The 17596-nt window shown below is 45.3% G+C and overlaps 2 protein-coding genes across 8 annotated transcripts in view; both read left to right on the top strand.

Moving 5' to 3' along the window:
* suco (SUN domain containing ossification factor) overlaps positions 1–8958 on the top strand; it is a 39313-nt gene extending 30355 nt beyond the window's left edge. For 3 of the 5 annotated variants that reach the window (XM_080032892.1, XM_080032891.1, XM_080032889.1), the window contains 8 exons: positions 450–531; positions 931–2232; positions 2354–2441; positions 2525–2629; positions 2766–2920; positions 3739–3830; positions 4719–4774; positions 5909–8958. In XM_080032892.1, coding sequence (XP_079889018.1) covers positions 450–531; positions 931–2232; positions 2354–2441; positions 2525–2629; positions 2766–2920; positions 3739–3830; positions 4719–4774; positions 5909–6496 — 2468 coding nt within the window. In that variant the 3' untranslated portion in view covers positions 6497–8958. The remainder of the gene's footprint in view (positions 1–449; positions 532–930; positions 2233–2353; positions 2442–2524; positions 2630–2765; positions 2921–3738; positions 3831–4718; positions 4775–5908) is intronic. The other 2 variants (XM_080032890.1, XM_080032893.1) reach the window with 2 other exon arrangements.
* Positions 8959–10680: 1722 nt separating this feature from the next.
* The window catches only part of mysm1 (Myb-like, SWIRM and MPN domains 1), a gene marked incomplete at its 5' end in the record, with an annotated part of 7645 nt that continues 729 nt past the window's right edge, over positions 10681–17596 (top strand). The window contains 18 exons of one of the 3 annotated variants that reach the window (XM_080032266.1): positions 10681–10736; positions 10926–10995; positions 11222–11292; positions 11829–11912; positions 12073–12154; positions 12236–12334; positions 13359–13833; positions 14660–14909; positions 15000–15130; positions 15228–15331; positions 15425–15502; positions 15857–15939; positions 16040–16094; positions 16644–16694; positions 16819–16893; positions 16988–17176; positions 17268–17400; positions 17526–17596. The exon at positions 17526–17596 is cut by the window's right edge and continues 35 nt beyond it. In XM_080032266.1, coding sequence (XP_079888392.1) covers positions 10681–10736; positions 10926–10995; positions 11222–11292; positions 11829–11912; positions 12073–12154; positions 12236–12334; positions 13359–13833; positions 14660–14909; positions 15000–15130; positions 15228–15331; positions 15425–15502; positions 15857–15939; positions 16040–16094; positions 16644–16694; positions 16819–16893; positions 16988–17176; positions 17268–17400; positions 17526–17596 — 2157 coding nt within the window. Of the gene's footprint in view, positions 10737–10925; positions 10996–11221; positions 11293–11828; positions 11913–12072; positions 12155–12235; positions 12335–13358; positions 13834–14641; positions 14910–14999; positions 15131–15227; positions 15332–15424; positions 15503–15856; positions 15940–16039; positions 16095–16643; positions 16695–16818; positions 16894–16987; positions 17177–17267; positions 17401–17525 lie in introns of all 3 variants that reach the window. The other 2 variants (XM_080032265.1, XM_080032267.1) reach the window with 2 other exon arrangements.

The following is a 17596-nucleotide window of genomic DNA, read 5'->3' as shown; positions in this document are numbered from 1 at the left end:
TTTCTCTCCTTTTATAACTAAAACAAGATTCTTTTGGCAAATTTGTAGAAGCCGAAAAAGCTCAAATTTAAACACAATTCCACAAAGTTGTCTTTCCATGTAAGTTATACATAGGACAAACTCTCAAGGCGTGCTCTTTAAAGTTAAAGTTCTGATTTGATTTCACTCCCGCAGAGTAGGCAGGGCAGAGCGTGTGTGGGAGAGGGATCGGTTCAAACTGGACTGAACTGGATTGCACTGTATTTCTGACTTTTCCAAACACAGGCTCTCTAGCCACACTGTGCAGGGGAAAAGTGCCCCCTTTTTTCTCTCTCTGCTCAACACTCTTGCAGCCAAAGAAACCTGCCATGCCAGGTTATGTGTTGCTGTGAAATCTATAACAGTCCCCAAATGTTATCAACAGCTTGTTTTTGTGTTTGTAATCTGATTTGTGTTTGTCCAAATTAAAGGTAATACAACAGCAGAAGGGGATGAAAAGAAGGGCACAGAAGTTACACCCAAACCAGTTGAAACCCCTCAAGACTCTGCAGTGTAAGACAAATTAAGCCTCTTTTCTGAGTAGTACAGTTTGGTATGGTTTGGTACGGAACGGTAACCCGTTACATGTGTAACTATGTAAGGGTTAGCTGACATAGTTGAAATAGATGTCGGCTTAGCAAACTAACAAAAAGGAAAAAGTTTGACCAAAATAGGTACGCCATGGTACACTTAATTTGGTGCTCCACAACCTGACTATAGAAATGTAAATAATTGCGTGCTGTACCGTACCAAACGTAACTGTACCACTCAGTGGAAACAACGCTTTTAAGACCTTGACATAGTTGTGAATGTGAATAGATTGATGGTTTATTTATGGGACGAGTTAAGGTTGTTGTTTTCCATCACTTTTCTATTCTTCTAACTAAATCTCTATCCCTATGGTTCCTCCAGACCGGAGCCTGCAGATCCAGAAGCCTCTGTGACCCAGGAGGACTGCACCTTCTCCAGTGACCCCCCGACACCTCTCCCCTTGTCCCCGGACTCAGACGAGGACAGACAGATAGTCACTCTGGTAGAGGAGGACGAGGAGGAGGAGGAGCCTCGACAGTCCACTGTCACCCTCATGGAGGAAGAGGTGGAGGACGAGGAGGAGAAGAGGGAACAGGAGACCAGGAGCGAGGCAGACAGGAACCAGTGGGAGAGCCAGGCCTACTGTCCCTTCTCCTCCCTCTCCTCCCTGTCTCTGTCCTGCATGGCCACTCTGCCGGAGCTGCTCCATCGCTGGTGCTCCGCCCGGCTGGCCAAAGAGAGACTCCGCAGCCTCAAGCGGAGGCAGTCAAGCACCCAAACGCAGGCTGCACACACCCCTTCCCTCACACACACACCTGTGCTGATCCCCACTCCCATCCCCTCTCCCCTCAAAGAAGCCCTTCTCCTCATAGACAAAGCCCCAGAGCCTGAAGGGCTGGCTAAGAGTCTAAACGAAGGTGAGGTGCACCCTAACACTCACGCCCAACCCGACACACACACTCCAGAACTCAACATCCTCCTAGAGCCCAGTAGAACCTCCACCATCCCCCCGCAGAGTTTCTCGGACACCCATAGCTCCCACACGCTCCCTACTCCCACCCAGGAGGAGAAGCAGCCTCCTCCCATTAAAGACGCAGCACTGGACCCCCTCCCCACTCCAACCCTCAACGGAGTCTCCATCCCAGAGACCCAACAGGCTAGCGTTGCCTCCCCCACCCTTTCCGCCAGCTCCCCCACACAGCCTGTAGCCTCTGAAACGGCCTCTCCCGGTGTCGTGGTTCCACCAGTCAAAGAGCAGCCCGTTCAGGCCCTTCCCACCGCATCAAGGCCAGAAGACCTCATACAGCCTCCCACTGAACTGCCTGCAGCTCTCCCACACACAGACACTCACAGGGACACAGACAGTGGGGACTCGCAGCCTCACGGGGAGCACGGGGACTCTTTCGCTCACACCGGTGAGACGCACCGGGCAGAAGACACGGTGGACGAGGACCTTTTGAGCGGCAACGGGAACGTCCACCGGATAGCTACGGACTTCTACGCGGAGCTGCAGAACGGAGGGGGGGATTATAATGTGGGAAACGGCATGGGGTTGAACGGGGGGTCTGCGGTGCACGGCTCCAGCCAGAAGGAGAGCGTCTTCATGAGGCTCAACAACAGGATCAAAGCCCTGGAGATGAACATGAGTCTGTCCAGCAGATACCTGGAGGAGCTCAGCCAGAGGTAACTGTAGCCTTACAGTAATAGCAAGACAGTGTTGTATGACTGCTCTTCAGATTTGACCAGTGCCATAAAACCATGGAAGCATTCCTCAAAGGTTAACTTTTGCATTTGTGTTGCTCAGATACCGTAAGCAGATGGAAGAGATGCAGAGAGCCTTCAATAAGACCATCATCAAACTGCAGAACACCTCCCGCATTGCTGAGGAGCAGGTACGTTCACACACACAGTCAGCATGAGCAGAGAGCGTGTGTTTGTCTGACCGTACTGACTGACAAACCCTCGTGCTTTACAGGACCAGAAGCAGACAGATTCCATCCACGTCCTTCAGAGCCAGCTGGAGAACGTCACTAAACTGATGCTCAATCTCACCGACACAGTCAGCCAGCTGCAGAGAGAGGTGACGTATTGTCTTTAACTGCTGCTTGTGTAGTGATTCATTCCTAGTTCACACTGCCATTTATAATCTGTTCATCATAATCAGTGCAAATATGGCGGAAGGCGCTTTATTCATTGTTTAACATTGTCCTCTGCAGGTGTCTGACCGCCAGAGCTACCTGGTGGTGTCTCTGGTTCTGTGTCTCTCCCTGGGCTTCCTGCTGTGTCTGGGGTGCTGCCGAGGCTCCCCTCCCAGCCCAAGCACCACCGTTGCTATCCTACCCAAAAGCAACAACTACCCCAGCCCCAAGAGGTCTGTCTTACATACACATACACACACACATTCCTGCCACGTCTGAATGGGATTTTTATTTATTTATTTTTCAATTGGAACAATTATATAATGATGCAATGATCAGCCTTGGCAGCAAGCACAGTATGCTGACAATATAGACTAAAAAACAGGCAATTAAACAACAGGTACATACTGAGGTTACATTATTTACAATCTAGAGAAATCTCAAAGCTCACATGGGCTAATCCAATATAAATACTCATACCATTTGCCCAATCTCCACCGCAGTCTTTATTAATAACAAACATTTGTTCTTGTCAAAAACTCCATGAAGCTTCTCCATATATTAATACATATTCATATTTGGTTCAGTCAAATTTTTCCATTTCAAGGCTCTTATGCTCTTATCTTGTTCACAGACACAGTTGCATTAGTGTTCGACCACTCTTCTCAGTAATAAAAACAGTCTGGTAAATGCCTAGGAGGGACAATTTTGACAAATAGATTTTTAAAAGAAAGTTTTGTAACTGGGCAACCATTCCAAACATGTTAGACCACATTACTACATTTACGACATACATCTGGTGTATTGGGATGGAAGTAGTTTTACTGGTGTGATGTGATCTATGTTCTAGGGGACATTTTGCTTCAATAGGCCTGGCTTTTAAATTCACCAAGTTATTTCTAGGACTATTGTTCGCACCGCCCTCAGGTCTGTCATAATGATTGCACTCAGTTTCATCACATTGCTCCCTTAACTTGTTATCTACTTGCCTGATGCGGTGTCACTGTGATCAACCTTACAAATGTCATTATCTTTTTTTTTCTCTCCTTAGGTGCTTCTCCTCGTACGACGACATGAGCCTAAATCGCAGGGTGACCAGTCCGCTTGTTCGCTCCAAGTCGTTCCACTTGTCCTCTACAGAAGGTAGGAGTCCCTCTGTCCCTAGACACACACACTATACACAAGTCTCTCCTCAAAGCTGCCTTCTATGTATTTTCCTGTCTCTTGTCTCCCCCCCCTCCCCTACTCTCCGCTTCCTTTGTCATTGGAACATAAGCCCCATTGAGCCTTGATGCTCCAGCCAAACGCCATGTAGAACATTTCAGGCTAGTTGCATCCGACCGCAGCAAAAATATCTGTCCACATCCAAGCACTATCCAATCCTTCTTCACTCTGTCTCAGCTGTTTGCTCTCACACATGTTGCCATGCTTAGTGGCTGATATCCACGCCCATAGGAGAGGCTACTGCACTAAAAGAATCAATTGAAACCTAAAACTCCCCCTGCTGTTCATTATCCCTTGTGTGTGTGTGTGTGTGTGTGTGTGTGTGTGTGTGTGTGTGTGTGTGTGTGTGTGTGTGTGTGTGTGTGTGTGTGTGTGTGTGTGTGTGTGTGTGTGTGTGTGTGTGTGTGTGTGTGTGTGTGTGTGTGTGTGTGTGTGTGTGTGTGTGTGTGTGTGTGTGTGTGTCCTTGAGGCTGAGAGGCTGTCATTGCCAGCTCGTGTGCACATGCAGGCTTAAGGAGTGTAATAATAGAGCATGATGCTTTCGCTGGCTCACGGTAGACATTTGCAAGTAGTAATCAATGAGGAAAATACCATGCTTTCTTGTGTGATTTTTAAACTGAACATTAGTTGCTAGTTGTAGTCACGTTACTAGTGTTATTTTGTCATAAAGCCACGATTTAGATGATGTATTTTTGCAGTTGCATCTTTTTAATTAAACTACTTGCAAGGTCACTTCATGCTTGTTACATGTATGTATTCCTGTTTGACCATTCCATCATTAACCTGGCCCCTCTCTCCCCTCCCCAGTAGGTCCAGATGACTTGTACATTGTAGAACCTCTAAGGTTTGCTCCAGAGAAAAAGGTACAGTTTCTGTTCCAACTGCTGCTGTTGGCTGTGACGGCCGCCGTTCTTTAGAGTGCTGTGTTTTTTTTTTCTTGTTTTTTTTCTAGTTTTAGTCAGTCAAATCTGTACAATACGTGTGCTAGAGCAGGGGGCATGACTAGTTCTTCTTCTTTGTCTGTCATGTCTGATCTGTGGATTAGCTGAGATAAGGCGGCTGCTGAGGAGTGTTAGGACTCAGCCCACTCCAAAACACCTGTTAACCACCTCTGTGCTGACACTGTCGGAAAACAATTCGGGTTAAAAGCAGTCCCACAGGCGTTAAGTGGACTCCAATCAGTTACAAATCCTTCCATCATTCCTTCTGAAACTTTCCCACATTGTGTGATCCATCTGTGTTGAGACCAACCTGATCTTGCGAGCTTTACATTCGTTTCACTCCCACAGATCAGTCTTGCATTTCTCGGATCTCTGTGTGGAGGAGCCCGGCCCATCCGTTATTTATTAAAAAAAAAAATTTAAGTTATTTTTTGGGCATTTTTATGCTTTATTGATAGTGCAGAGAGACAGAGGTGAAATGGGGCAGAGAGGGGAGTGACATGCAGAGAACAACCGCGGGCGGGAATCGAACCCGGGTCTGCTGCTGGGCCCGGCCCGGGGGGGAACGCCCTACCAGCTGAGGTAAGGGCGCCCCCTCATCCGTTATTCTAAGGCAGCCCTGATTGACTCATGCAGTCGTCCATCTAGCCTTCAGACCTGGCCCCTCCTCACTTTCCATCCATTAACCCCTGATTGGTTCATGTAGTCGTTGACGTCAACATGGATCGATGAATTAGCTTGTGAGATATGGCTTGTCTCACAAGGCTAGATTGACGACTACATGAACCAATCGGAAGCTTCCTTCGACTATGCCCTGGGTCCGACCTGGGCATTTTTGGACTGGACTCCTAACTATGGAGACTGGAGGATGTTCAGACTGATCTGAGTGAAACAAATGGGAAGCTCACAAAATCAGGCTGGTCTCGCCAGACTACCTTTGTGTGGCCCAGTGTCCCGTACAGAAGTGGTTGATATGGCTTCACATTGTCAGATATTTCCCGTCGTCCTCTGAGTGTTTTTCTAATCCTTCTCTCTCCCGTTTTCTCTCTCCTGCAGAAAAAGCGCTACAAGGCAAAGTCATTGGACAAGGTTGAGGTCTTGAGGGCGTCCGACCCCCTTTTTCCGCTTACAAACGGGGCTCTGAAGTGCAACGGCTTCCAGCCATGCCCCCCTACACCACCGCCACCACCTCCTCTTCCTCCCACTCCCCCTCCTCTTCCTCTCCCTGCCATCCCTCTACCTCCCCCTCCCTGTACTAATAAAGACATGTCCTCTTCCCTGCCCGCTTTCCCCTCCAAGGAGTCCCCCTCAGAGACCAGCAGCTGCAGCTCGTCCACCCACTCCGAAGAGTCCTACATCAGCCACTTGCCCCCTCCCTCTCCCTCCCCCATACTCACCTCCGCTGGCTTGTGCAACGGCCACCACACCCTGCCCTTCCCCCTCCTGCAGCCCCCTCACACCGCCCACTCTAGGCAGGAGAAGCGCTCGGTCAAACGGCGGAAGTCGCGGCAGACAGACCTGCACTTCCCTGCCATGTCAGCAGGGCGCGTGGGCTCTCTGCCCAGCCTGCAGCAGCTCATTAAGAGAAACAAGGAGATCAGCGTGGGGACCATCGGGGTGACGGCGGTCACCGGACATGTTTGAAATACACATAGACAACACACTATATGGTAGTATGGAGTATGAGTTGCATAGTAAGAAGAGGAAGGTCTTCTTACCGCACCCCAAAGAGTCACATTACCCATGAGCACCCGGGCGCACCTTGGAACTAAAGTGGCTACTATGGCAAGCAGTAGCTTGGACATGGCCCTGGCCCCCAGCCCTTATCCACTCCTGTCAATAGACCTGTTTACGGTTATGTGCCTTTTTTACCTGTTCCAGACCCCTTTTTAATGCTAACAAACATGACATTTAAAGGCCCGCTGGTGTGGACAGAGACACGTTATGGTCAGGATGTGTACGTTGTTTTTTTTTTCTACTGGATAAGCACATTGTCCCGTGACAGTTGAGCACCAGTGAAGCTTTTATCCCACTTTGAGCACAGCGAGGAGAGGCACTTACCTCGACTCAACGTTCCTTCACCTTCGGGAGCATCAACAAGAAGTATTAGGCTGCTCTGTTATGATGAAATGTGAGAGAAACTGTGTGGAGCATGACAATAAACTCACCATGATCCTCGTCTCCTTCTGTCCGCCATTGCCATCTATTTTCGATCCATTCTGTCTTCGTATTGCATCCTAACACGACTGAAGGTGTTTGAATGGGACCAGAGTGTTTTAAACCGTCGCTGTCATCTCTCTGTCTCTGTCAGTGTGTTCCGAAAACCAACCCCTCAGAGCTGAATGAAGAACGCCATTTTGCATGGAGTGACTGTGTTAGTCCCATTTAACCTCCTATTACAGATACAATCGTTTGCAGTTTGTTGGACCCCTTGTGTAGGTCACCGTGAGAGGTTCCTTGAGCTGTCGAAAAAACAAAAAGATCCCACGCTAAATAAATCGCAGGTATTGTGACTGTGAGGCAGGTCAGAGGTTTTTATGTCGTCTTTTTTTTCCGTTATTTTATTACTACTTTCATCCTTAGCTGAGACAAGCTGCTCTTTCTGTCGCTGGTTTGGTCTGCTCCAGTTCTCACAACCAGGATGGAGGAAGTTACCTGTTCAGGGTACGAGGTTCTGTATGTTCACATTGAAAGGCGAAGCTTGAATGTTTACACTTCCGTCAAACACACACACACACACACACACACCAATTGATCCTACTGGGACCCTGCAGCCGAGCCTGACAGACCAGTTTTAATTTATGTATTTATTTATTTAAATGCCTACAGACATTTTCAAAAACCGAGGCGCTGGCGGTCCAGTCTCTCATGCTGCAGTGTCTCAGTAGTTCATCCGTGTGATTAAGTTACATAGACATATTTACAGAGGCAGCACACTCAGCTGTACACTTTCCACATGACAGCTGTGGTGGACATCTCTTTTTATTTATTAAGTTGTTTATGTATAAGCGTGGGCTCTGGAGTTATATACGAGACGGCATACACAGGACTTTAGATATAGCGTGTGGCATTTACGGAGGGGTCGACACACTGCTGCTTTTGTACATGTCCCCAGCTGCTCGGTAGTTAGAAAAAAGATGTTGAAAGGAGATTATCGGTGTCCTTGTTGAATCACTAACTGCTTTAAATGTGTTTGATGTTTTTGTGACTAGGAGGCGGAGCTACAGTGCAGATGTGAAAAAGGGTTATAAGTTTTTGTTGGTTTTTAAAAAAAACTACAAATGAAATGCATGTTTTTATGTATGTATGCTGTTTCTGACTGGCTCTGTGCGGTTGGACGTGTGCACATTGTGACAGAGATGGAGGATTGTTTTCTTCTAACTCTACCCATTACCTTTTCGTCTTCAATACGTGTTCATCCGCCACGGCTTTGTGTGACTGTGTAGGAACCTTTTGTTTTTTAACATGCCTGCTTTTATGAACCACTCTTAACACCCTCTTGTCAGTCTACACACGCGCCTGCTTCTTCTCCTGATGTCTCTGTGCACCGCTCACTCTCATTGCACACTCTGTTGTTCGCCCGCCATTACTCCTTGACTCACCCCCTCCCCCCCTCCCCCAGCGTAAGGGACAGTTGTGATTGGTGAAGATACAGGAACATGAACTGTTGTTGTAATAAAGGGAAAGCAGCAGAGATGATTCTGATGTATGTTCCTCAAATCATCCTTATTTAACCCTTTTTGAATGTGTATGATCTTCAGTTTTGTGCGTATGATATTCTGTTTGTGTTTTTAATGTGTAAACCCGTAAACATGTGAGGATTGTTTTGTTGATGAACTTCATGTGTTCTGAGAAAACTACTTGTCCCGTAACGAGAAAAAAAATTACTTGGAGCTCGGTGTGCACTTTGTATGACTCCTCATGCCTTCTTTGTTTTTCTACCATTTGTCAAGTGCTATCTTTTATTTCTCTCTCTCTCTCTCTCTCTCTTGACTTATCTGAAGAGCTGCACAGTGCTTTTGAACAGGAGTGAGTTACTACAAAAATGTAGTGCCATTAGAAACTGTGAATTTCTAAATAAAAACCTTTTTTTTGTTGTCTTTCAACTCGTCTTTGGTTATTTTTTATTGTGGGTTCATACTGAGTGTGTGGGTGCTGTTAGTCATCATTACCCAGTCGTATATCTTACCTGGTCCACAGGAGACAGGTTGTGACTAGGTTTGGAAAATGTAATAAAATGATTACCCTGGCCGAAATAATTATGACTCCTTACATTATCCACATAATAATCCAAATATTCATAAAATGGTTCCAAAATATACTGAAATCACTTTACTTTTAAAGTTGGTAAAGAAGGGGCGCCCTTAGTTCAGTTGGTAGGGCGTCCCCCCCCATGGGCCTCGGCCAGCAGCGGACCCGTGTTCGATTCCAGCCCGCAGTCGTTCTCTGCATGTCACTCCCCTCTCTGCCCCATTTTAACTCTGTCTCTACACTATCGATAAAGCTTAAAAATGCCACAAAATATCTTAAATAAGTTGGTAAAGAAGCAAATGTTGTTTATTGCATCACAGATTGGACACACATTCTTTTTGTGAACATTCTTTATAGAGACAAAAGAACTTGGGAATTGTAAAAAAAAAAAAAACTTTTTTGTGGGGAATACATTAGGCAAGCCTATCAGACTATATCAGGAAATCCAAATAGTGTATAGGTTAGTGAGCCAGAGTTTTTTCATATCATATAATATTATTTCTAGTTGTGAAACTTTATGACAGTCACAACCTGGGTACAAGAGGAGATGCACAGCTGTCAAAGATGAATACAGTCATATAACACTTCATCTGATTGGCTAATAAAAGGGTTGGAGATGTTAACACAGCTGTCAGAGACTCTGCTGGTTCATCATTGCAACACTTTCCGTTTAACTTAACACTAACTTTTTGCTTCTTCTGTCAAATAAAGTCCTGCATGGTCTTTGTGTGAGGTGTCAGACGTTATGCTGCCTTCAGGTACTGTTGGAAATGTCACGACTATCATATGGTTACAGTCGCTCAACCAACATGAGAGATTGTACAAACACAATCCCTGCGTTCCGAATCGCATAGCCTACTCTTTCTTTTTTCTATTCTACATACTACATCCGACGATAAAAATAATCTAGTTAGGATGCAGTAGGCATAGGCTTACTATTGGGACATAGCCTACTTTTACTCTTTTATTTCATCATAACATTGCACCTTGATCTTGCCTCTTGCTTTTATATTCGTCGCATCCCCGTTTGTTTTCATATATTGTGTTCTTAACAATTCATAGGCCTACTTAAACCAAAAAAATTTAAATAACATTTCTTAATAAAACTTGAAAAATAATAGTCCTAACCAAATATTTGAATAGCTGAGATGACAATCCAACTTACTGTAAGGTCAATAAAACCCTGTTACTAAAGCGGTCCCATCTGGCCTTTTCACAAGGTCTGAATTTCAAGGAATGTCCTATAAATGTTGTAAACTAATCTGGATTTTATATCGGACTATAGGCCTAACAACAGCGGGAGGGTGAAAGAAAAGGGGAGGGGCTCGTCAATGGGGGTTCAATTCAAAAAGCAAGAGTAAAATGAAAATAAAATTATTTCCTTTACTATTATGGCCCAACAATGGATTTAGTTTAAGTAGTTAACTACACAAAAAAGACAACAAAAAAACAGTTATTTAAGTAGCCTACTTGAATCACTATGTAAATATGAATGTAGTTAACGGACATTCGATCCTCCCACCGCACGGTGGCACTGTGAGTCGACCTGAGCCCCGTTCACGTCTAAACAAAACAACATGGAGGACGAGGTGGATGTTGATATCGAAGGAGACGAGTTGGACAGCAGCCTAAGGTAAGACTGTTACTATTTGGGATGAATTAACATTGAACCCGTCTGCTGGTGTGGTGTGCGGAGTTCTGCACCGCTTTACGGAGACCTGGTTGTAAAGATACAGGCTCCAGGCGGGCTCCGCGGTCCACTCACTGTGTCTCCCCGACCCTGGACGTCTCAGTGACGGCTGTTTTTATGTGTGTGTCGCAGGGAGCTGGAGGGGGCAGCTTTAGTCCAGGACCAGTACATGCAGTCTGGGTGGAGGAGCAGCGAGGGCCTGGTACGAGTCTCTCTGCCTGTCTGTGCTATTGAGTCTATGTCTGTCTGTGTGCCTCTCTGTCTCTCTCTGGTGTTTAATCTCTATTCAATTCAAATGAGCTTTATTGACATGACCATCTTAAAACAGTGTTGCTAAAGCAATCATTACAATAACTAGTTAGAACAAGTAAAGTATACATACACACTCTGGTTTTGTTAACCCTATCTTTCTGACTCTGTCCGTACAGCCATGGGAGCTGGACACCTCCATCAGCCCGGAGAACAGAGAGGTGATAGAGAGGATGCTGCTGGAGGAACAGTATCCTTTCACTCACCCGCGCCGCTTCACACAACTCCACATTATATTGTCACAGAGGCCGTACAGATGCTTTTCCCTATGTGTGTAGTTATTACATACAAAAAAAAACAATATTTCTAGTCGCCATGGTTGTTATCTCTATATGTCCAAGTTTGGCCTTTTATTTAATATTTTGTAGTTTTCAATATCAAGGGTTCTTCCATTTCAATATGTCCATGGCAGTAAACCTTCCTCACCCACAGTGTCGCTGTGGACCGAAAGTTTAACTCTGAACAGGGCAGCGGCAGCTTTGATTTGAGAGATATTTCAGGCTCTCTTCAAGGAAAACAAAACCCTCCTTATGGAAAATGAAGCAATATTAAATAAAAGGCAAAACCCAAATATACCGGTAGCAACCACAGTGACCTGGCAGGTAAATGTGTTGTTGTTGTGAAAAACGGGAAGAGTAGGAGCCTTTAGTAAAAGTCAACAACAGATGGGTTGCTGTTTGTCATTTGTTCAGAGTCTGGATAAACCCTCCTGAACCAAACTTTAAGATACTACCTAACAGGTGAGCCCATTCATAACCAAATCTGGGGGAGTGATGATGCTGCTGACAACAAGAAAAGTGAAGTGAAGAAGTAAGTCACCTCTTCTTCCCCCAGCACCCACAAAGCAGCATTCACCCACATCCTCTCATCCTCATCCCTTATGCCTCTCTCTCTCTCTCTCTCTCTCTCTCTCTCTCTCTCTCTCCCTCTCTTTCTTTCTTTCCCTCCCACCCCTCTGCTGGGTGTAAAGGTCTCCGGCCAAGACCACCTCCTCCTCGGGCCCCTCTTCTCGTTGGTCCAGACAGGAGAAAGAGCTGTTTGAAGAAGGACTGGTAAGCGTTTCCTGTGTCTCTATTGGGATGTATGGGCCACTAACGGAGTGTGTCGTTGGCTGAGCTGTGCTTTCTCTGTAGGCTCAGTTTGGACGAAGGTGGACCAAGATTTCCAAGTTGCTGGGCAGTCGCTCCGTCCTCCAGGTGAAGAGCTACGCCAGACAGTATTTCAAACACAAGGTAAGACATGCCGTCAATTTCTACCTGCATTACAGCTGCTATCTATCTGTTCGCACAAGGGTCAGTTTGTTTAAGGCGAGACAGTGCAGTGAATAGGGCAAGATGTTTAACCTATAGATATCATCATGAAGTTTTTTTTTTTTTTTTTTTAAGCTTTTTTTTTGGCATTTTTATGCTTTATTGATAGTGTAGAGACAGAGTTGAAATGGGGCAGAGAGGAGAGTGACATGCAGAGAACGACCGCGGGCTGGAATCAAACCCGGGTCCGCTGCTGGCCAAGGCCCATGGGGGGGGACGCCCTACCAACTGAGCTAAGGGCGCCCCCAATCATCTTGAAGCTTTGCCATTGCTCATACAATTATTCTTTAGTATTACACAATTTTTTCAGAAATGGTTATTTGTATGGTTAATATGCCAATGTGGCAATATCAAACTAATCATGTGTACATTTGGATCTCTTTTAAAAACCAAAACTCTAGATGTTGGATGAAGCCAGAGTTCAAATCGTTATTCCATTTTTACATCCATCATCTATCAAAATATCTATAAAAAAAATCTTACTGAAATATCCTTCAAAATAGTGCTAAAAAGTATTATGGAACCTTAAGTTGAAGTAATTGCTTTTAGAAGTTGAGATGTTTGAGTATTAGAGTAGAAGAAAACCTAATGTTGAGATAACTTCTGTTAAAGGTTGTTGTATAGGTGAAATACACAGACGCAAACGGACCAGGTTTAGTCAAAGCAACACCTAAATGTACATTCTGGACTTCTATATGTATACTAGTATGAAAGAAGACATGTTATGGAAGCAAAATAGCCAAAAATCTCAAAATGAACCTGTGCTTGAAAATAGTTTTTGCCTGCTGTGTCTTGCCTTTTAAAATAAACTTCATCGCAGGATTCCCCATGATTCAACTTTTTCACAACCAGATCACGTTTTTCTGGAGGACTTGAGGGAAAATACAAAGGAAAGGTTAAACCAACTCTTTTCATCATCTGTATACTCTTTATTTTTAAATTCCAGACTGAATCTGAACCCAGGGCTGCAGCTCCCTCTACAGGCCCAGCGCAGCATGTACAACCCCCTCCTCCTCCAGCCACCTCAAGCCACTCAGCCTCCACTCTGACCAACAGCAGCCACACATCCTCCACCCTGACCAACACCGTCCGCATTAAGAAGCTCTGTGACGAGGAGGACGAGGAGGTGGACATCACAGATGACCTGAGTGAGGATGGAGATGAAGGTTGGGACGATGGAACGCAGGCTGACACAGACTTGAAACGTCCCAAAGAGGAGCAGAGAGAGTATGACCTGACTCAGACATCAGAGGGCCAGCAGCACAGTCCACAAAGTCCACCGCCAGAGATGGGTGTGACTGGGCCGGACCAGAGACATCTTCTTCAGGCAGACTCTGAGCAGAAAACTGATGGAGATGAAGGCCACAGCTCTCTGCCTGAGAGCCCAGCACAGAGACCAGAGGCCTGTGGGGATGACTCGGGTAAGACTTTCGATTTGTTTTAAACCCACCTGATGATGGCCTGCCCTACTCTTCTCTGTTGTAAAGTAATCATGCCTGTATCTACCATGGAGGACACAGACGTGTCATTTATTTCTACAGGTTTGATTTAATTTGTTAGGTGAAAATAGAGCGGGTGGTGGCAGATTCACCTGACTTCTGGAGACGAGATGAGAGCACAGTCATTTTGGTTGGAAATGATGGAGTGTTTTTATTTTTATAGAACCGATACAATGTGCTCCAGCTGGATAGCTTAGTGAGTAACACCACTGACTGTGGTACTGGAAAGAGGGGTTCAGTTCTCAGTCCTTGTTGTCTTTGGTGGAGCCGCAGGCAAAGAGAGAGAGAAGAAGAGAAAGTAAAATGGTTACGTACTAGGCAACTGACTAAAGATAAAGTAGGCTTACTACTGACAATAATGAGATGCTAACTTTTAGTGACAATTATATGCTGAAATTCAATGGAGATTCAGCTAAGCTGACAAGTCAATGTTATGTGGATAAATAATACTGTGATGGATATATATTATATTATATTATATTATATTATATTATATTATATTATATTATATTATATTATATTATATTATATTATATTATATTATATTATATTATATTATATTATATTATATTATATTATATATATTTTTTATAAGCATGACCCTAAAATAACCTATTGCCAAATAATATAAATGATGGATCAGTTATTTCCAGGAGAGCAGTCATTTAGGGAATCAGCCATTTCGCTTACCTAATTATTTGAAAAAATCTTGGCTACAACCTTGGTAAAGTTACAATTTGGTGTGCAGAGTCTGCAGATAAGACTGAGCAGCAGAGTCCACCTGATGGACCAATAGAAGACCAGGATGATGAGGAGGAAGAGGAGGAGGAAGATGAGGAAGAGGAGGAGCTGCTGAAGGCTCCCGAGCAGGAAATAGAGATGGACATGGAGGCCATCACTGAGGATGAGAGACAAGCTATCCCGGAGTTCTTCGAGGGCCGACCTTCCAAAACCCCCGAAAGATACCTTAGGATCCGTAACTACATGCTGGACCAGTGGTAAAACAGAATGCATCTTTTGTTTCACGTGGTTCATCAGCGCTCTCCTTGACAAAGTGATGATCAGTGCTTTATCCCGTATCGCCCCAGGTTGAGGAGTAAACCCAGGTACCTGAACAAGACTTCGGTCCGGCCCGGCTTGAAGAATTGCGGAGACGTCAACTGCATAGGGAGGGTCCACACCTACCTGGAGCTCATCGGGGCCATCAACTTCGACTGCGGTAAGTGAACTGAGGCCTGAGACGCCATTTTTTTCCTGTTCTTTTTTCAAAATCCAGCTACCCTTTTCACCAGCAGCTCCGTCTCTTTCTCTCTCAGAGCAAGCTGTCTACAACCGGCCGAGGGTGGTGGACCGCACCAAGCAGAAGGAGGGCAAAGATGTGCTGGAGGCCTACCAGCTGGCCCAGAGGCTGCAGAGCATGGTAGGTAAACTTAACCACTGGAAGCTCCAAGCAATCTGAACTGTGAGTATGGCTGCACCTTGAGCTAACTTCTGATTGGCTGTGCCGTTGTAGCGGACCAGGAAGCGCCGTGTGCGGGACATATGGGGGAACTGGCGTGACGCTAAAGATCTGGAGGGACAGACGTATGAGGTTTGGAAATGCACACGTGCACACACACACACGGATACACACATACGCACACACACACACGCACACGCACACTCGCACACACGACTAAATTTGACAACTTTATAGATCCTAAGAACGGCTATTCATTAGCAGCTTACCCCATCCACAATCACACAAACAACATCGAAAATGTTACATGTCAAAAGCATAGATCAATAAATGTCGAGAAAAAGGTGAAGGACAGCAGTGTAAAGATAATGAGGTCAAATAAATTGCAATCAAAATAAATAAAATAAATAACTATAAAATACACATTATATGACGTGAACTCACATAAGTGTATTTATTTATTATTAATCCCGGTGTTCTCATCAGCATCTCAGTGCGGAGGAGCTGGCACTGCGGAGAGAAGAGATGAAGAGGCAGCCCAAACCCTGCAAGATCCCCAGACTGAGAGGGTGGGCAGAATGAATGGATATGTGCATCATGAGCTCAATGTATTTGTTATGTAGCTACCTACCTATGTGTGAATACTTATAATCCCACTCCTGCTTCTAGGTCAATCGATCCATTCCAGTTGATTCCCTGCAGGTCGTTTGGAGACGATGTACAGGTCAGTGGCCATTCATGCCATGGATCACTCGTTTTATGTATCCATAATCTGCTGTTAAATAGAGAGAGAAATCCTGTTTCTTCAAGGGTTCGGTGTGTACAATAGAATTTATTGGCATTTTTTTAGAACAGACTTGGTAGAAATGGAATTTAATATTCAGAAGTATGTTTTGATTAGTGTTACAGTTGCTTTAAAAAATGTAATTAAGTTTTTTTTTTGTATCTACATAGGAGCAGGGCTCACCGCCATCCTACAGGAACAGTAGTTTTTTTGTAATGACTTTAGAATGAGTGAATCTACAGTAGAATCTACAGTAGCAGTAGCCATTTGTTAAATGACCTTAGAATGAGCTTTTTTTTATCTACATAGGGTGCTGCCATTTTTCTACAATAGCACATAAATGAAAGCAAAATGCATTAATTTCTCTACTTGTATCTCTGGGTGTTGTATCAACCAGTGTGGGCCCAATTATTTCAGCTGTAGTTTGTGTGAATGAATATGATCCAAAAGCATAATCAGGATTAAAGCCCTTCTTCACTGTTCTCCCAGGAACCCTTCCAGGTCATTGTGTGTGCAGAGACTCTTCTCATAATGGACATGGTATGCAGCATGTGTTCTTCAGTCAGCCTCCATAGTCCAGAGCTGCCTGCACCATAAGGCAGGCTGGTTTACAATCTGAAGCATACATCATTCATTGACATTGATTGTGTTTTCATGTTGTCAGCATGCCCACGTGTCACGCTGCGAAGTCATCGGCCTGCTTGGGGGAACCTTCGCTGAGGAAGACAAAGTGTTAAAGGTAGGACTAGTAGAGGCAACTGTTTGGGTGATGAGATTTTATTTTGAAAGTGTGCATTTAGTGACTGTGTGTGTGTGTGTGTGTGTGTGTGCAGATATGTGCAGCCGAGCCATGCAACAGTGTGAGCACGGGTCTGCAGTGCGAGATGGACCCGCTGTCCCAGACACAGGCCTGTGACATGCTGTCCTCCCTGGGCCTCAGTGTGGTGGGCTGGTACCACTCACATCCCACCTTCCACCCCAACCCCTCGGTCCGGGACATCAACACACAGGACCAGTTCCAGGTACCATGCAGAGAAGTCACACCTAAAACTAAGGCTGGGTATGGGAGTTCATGTGTACTTATCCCCCCTCCTCTGGTATCTATTATTCCAGAGGTATTTCTCCCGTGGCGGAGCCCCCTTCATCGGAATGATCGTGAGCCCATATGACCCTGCCAATCGCTCCCCACACTCCCAAACCACCTGCTTGTTGGTGAGAGAGAGCCAGGAGCCTTCAGGCCCACAGAGTATGTTAGACACAGACACACCACACAACACATAACAAACACACAAAGCCATGATTCAGAACTTGAATAATAATTGAAGAGGCTTTGAACAAAATGTTTAATTAAGCGTCTCTGCTCGGCCCTAGAGCTGCCCTACAGATTTGACTTCATGTCATCACAAGACGTTCCAGACTGGGAGCAGACCCTGAGGAAGGCT

The sequence above is a fragment of the Ammodytes marinus genome (assembly GCF_949987685.1).
Source record: "Ammodytes marinus genome assembly, chromosome: 8".
Lineage (NCBI taxonomy): Eukaryota > Metazoa > Chordata > Actinopteri > Uranoscopiformes > Ammodytidae > Ammodytes > Ammodytes marinus.
This window is presented reverse-complemented; position numbering and strand designations above follow the sequence as displayed.